Raw genomic sequence first — 6,774 nt, 5'->3', positions numbered from 1 at the left:
ACAGCTGTGCCATGTTTTTTCTATTAATAATGAATTTAATAATTTAATGGTACACCAACTGGTCCTGGGGCCAAGTGTACTTGGAATTGGTTCCCAGACCCCATTAAAAAAGCGCCCTTAGACGACTGCTTTCACCTGTGGTTCCCAACTCAGGCCCTTTAGGACCCCTGCCCTGGACATTTTAGATTTTTCTCCCAGAACAGGTTTACCTAATCAGCTTATTAAGAACCTTTTCTGAATAAAAGAGTGTATGGCAAAGCCATAACATAAAAATGTGTAGTGCAAGATTCCTCCAGGACCAGGGTTAAGAACCGTTAGCTTACACCACCTAATTTAGGGGTTTCTAAAAAATATAAATATATAAATTATATATATGTAAATATGTAAATAAATAATATATATATATACTCAGCAAAAAAAGAAACGTTCCTTTTTCAGGACTGTGTATTTCAACAATAATGTTGTAAAAATCCAAATAACTTTACAGATCTTCATAGTAAAGGGTTTAAACAATGTTTTCCATGCATGTTCAATTAACCATAATCAATTAATTAACATGCACCTGTGGAATGGTCGTTAAGACCTTTACAGCTTACAGAAAAGAGGCATTTAAGGTCACAGTTCTAAAAACGCAGGACACTAAAGAGACTTGTCTACCGACTGTGAAAAACACCCAAAGAAAGTTGCCCAGGGTCCCCGCTCATCTGCGTGAACGTGCATTAGGCATGCTGCAGGGAGGCATGAGGACAGCTGATGTGGCTAGGGCAATAAATTGCCATGTCTGCACTGTGAGACGCCTAAGACAGCGCTACAGGGAGACAGGAAGGACAGCTGATCATCCTCGCAGTGGAAGACCACGTGTGACAACACCTGCACAGGATCGGTACATCCGAATATCACACCTGCGTGACAGGTACAGGATGGCCACAACAACTGCCCGAGTCATACCAGGAACACACAATCCCTCCATCAGTGCTCAGACTGTCCGCAATAGGCAGTCCATGAGGAGGAGATGCACTGCAGTATTTCAAGCAGCTGGTGGCCACACCAGATACTGATTGGTACTTTTGATTTTGAGCCTCCCTTCATTCAGGGACACATTGTGAAACATTTTTAGTTTATGTCTTATGGTGTTGACTCTTTTAGTGTTCATACAAATATTTACACATTAAGTTCACTGAAAGTAAAAACAGTTGAAAGTCAGAGGACGTTTCTTTTTTTAACTCAAGGAGAGTTAAGCACTGTCCCCTCACACCTCCAGGGTTGAAGCCTCGTGTCCTGCCTTTAGGTTGATTGCACATTCTTCCTGTGGGTTTCCTCTGGGTGTACCAGTTTTCTCTCACGGTTCAAAGACATGCAGATAAGGCTGTTCAGGATAAGCAGTATAGCGAGTGTTCGATTGTGTGATTAAGATATTTCTCAATTTATATTTACTAATTTATTCTGATTCTTGACATACATGTAATCTAATTAAATTCCATTTTTTAAATTTCAAGAGTGTTGTTTTTTTTTTACTTCCAAAAAATGCTAGAAAACATGCTACACAACATAGCCATGTGTAGAATGTAAGACGCAAGAGACATTACTGTCAGTCATTTATGGTGTTTATTGAAAACCAGCAGTACTAACCAGGATAGTCCAAGAAAATGCCTGCTTTGTACATTTACAATGTCCTTTTTCAAACATCACACTTTTCCATGTTACAGACTGAACAACTTGATTTACATTCTGTTGTCACTCACAAACACACACAAAAAAAAATTCACAAAAAAAAAAAGGTTTCTGAAATTTTAACTTACAATTCGTGCGTGTTTCCAAATGACTTAGTGGAATATATTATTCATTTATATACACATATAAGAATACAATACAAAGAAATTAGGTGTACATTATATAATCTGTTTTTGTTTTAGATATTCAAGAGTAAAGATGTTTTCCAGTTTTGTATATTTTCACCAGATTAAGTTTTGGAGTTCATATGTAATTCAACCAAACTTTACTGTACTGACCATTTAATGTTTTCAGTATTTTGAGGTGGCATGGGTTTTAGAGAGGGACAAAAACAACCTAATGTAGTGTTAATCTGTGAGTATGCCACCATCAGTATATAAAAAAAACTCTTCTCATTGCCAAAACAAGTGCTGTCTGTTGATTTTAAGTGGAAAGTCTTTCTCTAGTCACACTTTGAAAGCTGACATAACCATTACCGAGGATCCCACTGCCCAACTGCTTCATGTCGAAGTAACACTAAATAATGTAAATCTGGATAAATGAGATATGACCATAAAACATCGGCGGCTACAAGCTACTATGTTCTTGCAAATTGGAAAGTATATGGTGCTTTCTACAGTTTGACCAAGCTGTGTTAGTTAATGTTACTGCGCAGTCTAAACCTCAAACGTAGTATAACATACATATGACAAAAAAAGTGGACTGAATATATGTGTAACAAATTGCTCTACTGTGTTTACTCTGTGGTGCAGCTTATCAGAGAGCATAGCCTCTCTTCTCATACAAAGCCCATGCCGGGTTCTCTTGAGTGATCTGCTTATTCCCACACCAAATGACAAGTGCAGCATCTTAATGCACTCCAAATCATAACACACACCTTAAAACCATCTATGTACATGATATTAACATGCTCAATTCCACACGCAACTGAAAGAGAAAAACTCGTTACCGTAAAAAAGTGCATGACAAATTCCAAACAAAACACAAAAATTATCATCTCTCTCTTTGATAAGCTGAAAATAAGAGTCAAACATTCTTCATATTAACAAATCTACCATGGTAGCAGCCTAAGGTTAAACTGTAAGCAAAAAATAAGGTGCTTTTTAGCTTATGACGACCACAACAGGTCGTAAATCCTTGGGTTGCAAATGTGGCAAACGTGCTTGGCTATACCAATTATTGACGAAAATCCTAAATTTAGACCAAAAAAAACCTTTGACCAAAAAAAAAAATGATTTTTCATTTGTCATTGTTTGGATGTAAGCTAGAATTTTCCCACCAATATGCAACCCAAGAGTTTAGTTTATGGAGACAGGTTGTTGGCTAGCTCAATAAGAGCCAGTGCTCCATGGAGCCGCTCTCTCTGTTCCTGGAGGCGTCGCCGCGCGGCCACTCCTCCTCCACTACTCTTCCCCTCATCCTGTTCTTCCTCTTCACCTTCATCCGAGGGCAGGTAGTCCATGGGGTCCTGCTGCTCCTGATCCTCAACCGTCACCTTGTTCAGAGTTTTTCCTTTACTTGGAACAGGAGTTCGCTGCTCACGCATCTGCCAGTACCTGTAAGCAAAAAATCCACTTAGTACAGTGGTTTATCTTCCAGCTAATGCCATTCTTTTTGATCTGCTCTTAAATGTATTTTTGTAGGCATCATTATGTGTTCCCTACTTTAACTTGCTTGCACCACAATCTTACTTTATTATGGACACATACCATAGTCACAAGTCTACAATAACTTACTGCAGTTCAAGTTTCCTATGCATAAGACGGATATTCCTTAATAGGTGGATTATTTTTACCACAGCAGTGGCACTGACTTGGCAGAGTGTATCCATCATGCACAGTAGAGATGCTGTCTATGGCTGTCCTTTTCCATTTCTGGATGGCAAACTGAAACCTACAAGTTGCCCTACATAGGGGGTTTAACTAAACTGGTCAATGAGAATAGTTTTAAAATAGGTACATGCAATACAGCAGGAACCTATCCTAGCTCTATCCTGTTAGTTGCTACTGCATTCTTTACACTGTAAGATTAGGGCATACCAAACAGACCTAACAACTTTTTTTTTATTATATATTTGTTTAATCTTACTTTGTTAACCACTCAGCCACAGCTTTGTTGTCAGCCCCTTGTGATTTTCCAGGCTCACTACTAGGCTCTTCCCTCTTCAGCCTGGCATATGGGTGCTTAGGGCAGTGTCGGTTAGCGTGAGTAAAACGGCTTCCACAGCCTAAGAAAAAGACAGAAAGAAAAAAATATTTCTCAATAGTAAAAATCTCTATAGGCATTCCACAATGGAAACAAACTGTAATACAGTGTTTGCTATAACCTATAATGTACATAAAATATTTTAAGTAAGTAAGTAGTAATACTAAGCGACAAATGCCAGGGGTAGCTCAGTGGTTAAGGCATTGGACTACGGTTCGGAAGATCCCAGGTTCAAATCTACAACCACCAAGTTGCCACTGTTTGGCCCTTAAGCAAGGCCCTTAACCCTCAACTGCTCAGATGTGTAATGAGATAAAAATGTAAGTCGCTCTGGATAGAAGCGTCTGCCAAATGCCTAAATGTAAATTTTAGTCAATTATTTCTTCTTGTCACCTTTCTCTGAGCAAACAAAGGGCTTCTCCCCAGTGTGTAGTCGCTGGTGGGTTTTAAGCTGGCCGCTCTGGACGAAGGCCTTCCCGCAATCTGGATAATCACACAGGTATGGCCTCTCCCCTGAAACAAGGATGAGAAAAGAGATTTTATTTTCTGCTCTATTTGCAGATGGCAACGCGTCAGCAACGTACAGTCAGCAACGTACCTGTATGAGTGCGTTTGTGCGCCTGCAGTGATTTCTCTCGTGGGAAAACACGGTTGCAGACATTGCAGCGGATACGACTAGTGGAGTTTTCACCCTCACTGATGAGCTCACGCACTGTCTCGGCACGTGGCCGTCCACGCCGGATCCCATCCTAAAATTAGATAGACATAAAAGAGACATAAGATATAATTCTAAACAATAACCTGAATTAAACAATTGTAAATGCACATTAGTATCAGTCGAATTAATAGGACCAAATTGTAAATGAACCAGAAGCATATGTAGTATGTGATGTACAAAACATTAAAGGTCCACCTGTTGTACATTACACATGAAAAAATTAATTTATTTAAACACGGCATGTTATATACTCCCAATAAAAGAGAAATAAAATGTTTAACAAAATTTGTTGTTAGGCACGAGCCTGCCTGGAATGACCGCTGCTTTTTGGCGCGCGTATGTGACGTCACATTGAAGGCCAGCTGCCTCAGCCGGAAGCGGAGTTTAAAATCCCTCACGTTCCCCACTAAACGCGGGCGTTTTACATATTTTTTTCTCACCCAAATATAATAAATTCTCTATGTTGCCGAACCGAATGTAACCCTTTCGCTCCACACGGCTGCTACAGCGGGCCAGCTAATGCTACAGAGTTCCCACACAACTCGCTTTTCCTTTGTCTTTAGTTACACTGTAACTAACACACTGCAAACCCGAGACACAAGACCGGGTGGTTTCTTTACCGTTTTAGGGTCCACGTGGAATAAAACACTGACATTTATGAAACAGGCCAGTTTATATCGTATTCCTCAGTGACAAATGTACATACCTTCAGGTGCTCTGCGCAGGACGCGAGGTCAGAGTCTGCAGCAGCGCTGTTTCTCGGGGGAGAAGCGGCTCCGGTGCCCGATCCCGGACTCAGAGTCACATTGTGTGCATTTTCTCCCCATCGCCACGGATACACCATGAAGTCACTAAAACCGGGACTAGTAGGCATCACCGAGTCCATAGCTTTCGGCTTGATAGGAGTAGTCTTGATTACAGAAACCAGCACTCTTTTGGGCGAGTCGTTGCAAAAAATCATTTGAGGGTGCTTGGCGTCTGTCATCGTCGAAAAAATATAAATATATGGTAAAACAAAGAAAAAGCAAAAAATTCAAAACGTCCTTTATAAAAATGTTCTGTTAAAATCCTTGCTGATATCAAAGTGTCATATAAAAGAGCAAATCCAGTGCCTTAGAAAACCCTTACAATCATGTATGCAGACCAATCAGTTTATCTGAAGCATCGAGTAAAACTATTCGGGTCGGGTCCGCAATAAAATATACATTTCAAACCAAAAAACGTCTAATAAATTACGAGTTTCTCTACGCCTGCGTCGGTAAAACTAGGTACTTTCCGCTAAACTCACGGTGGTACTTGTTCTAGTTAGCCGACCCTCTTACACTTTTTCCCGCGTCAGAAATCGCGCCTGAGCGAACCCAGCCAATCAGAGAGCAGCATATTAAAGCCCGCTCACCGAAATCAAGACAAACCACCAATAACACCAGCGGAAACGCCTTAGAGACATGCACAGTAGCCAATGACACAACTACGGTCTTTTTCTTTGCCTAGATTTGCTCATTGACTTTCACCCAATCAATTTCAAACACTTAGAGCGCGCTTCTTATGACGGACAAGATCCTGGGCCAGTCAGTGCGCGACCTTAGCCGGAAGCGCGGTGCAGTTTAACGGCTTCCGCGCGCGCTGTTTACACTTCTCCTTTTTGAGGTGATTTAAAGGGAAAGCGCGGAGACGCTTAGAGGCGGGAAGGTTACGTAATCAAAAAAACCGCCAAAAAGTTAAATGTAAAACAAATGTTCTTTGCCTGTTGTTCTACATGAACATGGTTAGTCTTATCCGGAACAATATATAGTCAAGCATCAGCGGAAACACTGTGCGAATCACGAAAGCTTTTTTGACAAGCACTATATTTTGAATGGTTTGCAGTGTATCCCAAATCTAAACATTTTGGGCTTATCATAATATTAATTTTTGTTATGATCACGGTGCTGTGTAATACACAACAGCATTTGATGCGTCTTACTCGAAAGTGAAATTGTTACACACCTGGTTTGAATCTCTTAACAAGACTTGTGTTTTTTACTTTATAACAATACGATAAAAAAAAAATACTAATTGTATTTTAAATATTTAGAAGAAAAGTGCATTGAGTGATGAACCAATCATAAATAACGCACACT

General features: G+C 40.2%; 1 protein-coding gene across 1 annotated transcript; it reads right to left on the bottom strand.

Annotated features, from left to right (window-relative positions):
• Nucleotides 1–1,597: 1,597 nt before the first annotated feature.
• On the bottom strand, nucleotides 1,598–5,974 carry znf367 (zinc finger protein 367). Its single transcript, XM_053503398.1, has 5 exons — nucleotides 5,361–5,974; nucleotides 4,535–4,685; nucleotides 4,330–4,449; nucleotides 3,820–3,958; nucleotides 1,598–3,287 (listed from the first exon to the last, which is right to left on the bottom strand). Exons 1-5 carry the CDS (start codon nucleotides 5,637–5,639, stop codon nucleotides 3,035–3,037), a joined length of 942 nt encoding a protein of 313 aa, XP_053359373.1. The 5' UTR covers nucleotides 5,640–5,974; the 3' UTR covers nucleotides 1,598–3,034.
• Between the last annotated feature and the right edge of the window lie 800 nt (nucleotides 5,975–6,774).

The sequence above is a fragment of the Clarias gariepinus genome, chromosome 9 (genome assembly GCF_024256425.1).
Source record: "Clarias gariepinus isolate MV-2021 ecotype Netherlands chromosome 9, CGAR_prim_01v2, whole genome shotgun sequence".
Classification (NCBI taxonomy): Eukaryota; Metazoa; Chordata; class Actinopteri; order Siluriformes; family Clariidae; genus Clarias; species Clarias gariepinus.
This window is presented reverse-complemented; position numbering and strand designations above follow the sequence as displayed.

Bases quoted from the DNA above. Each gene is read 5' to 3' on its own strand.
- znf367 (XM_053503398.1), bottom strand. From the start codon at position 5,639: ATGACAGACGCCAAGCACCCTCAAATGATTTTTTGCAACGACTCGCCC. The intron at 3,959-4,329 runs GTGACAAGAAGA...TCTTTTTCTTAG, and splicing joins CTTTGTTTGCTCAGAGAAAG to GCTGTGGAAGCCGTTTTACT. The intron at 3,288-3,819 runs GTAAGATTAAAC...TTTTGCTTACAG, and splicing joins GTGGCTGAGTGGTTAACAAA to GTACTGGCAGATGCGTGAGC.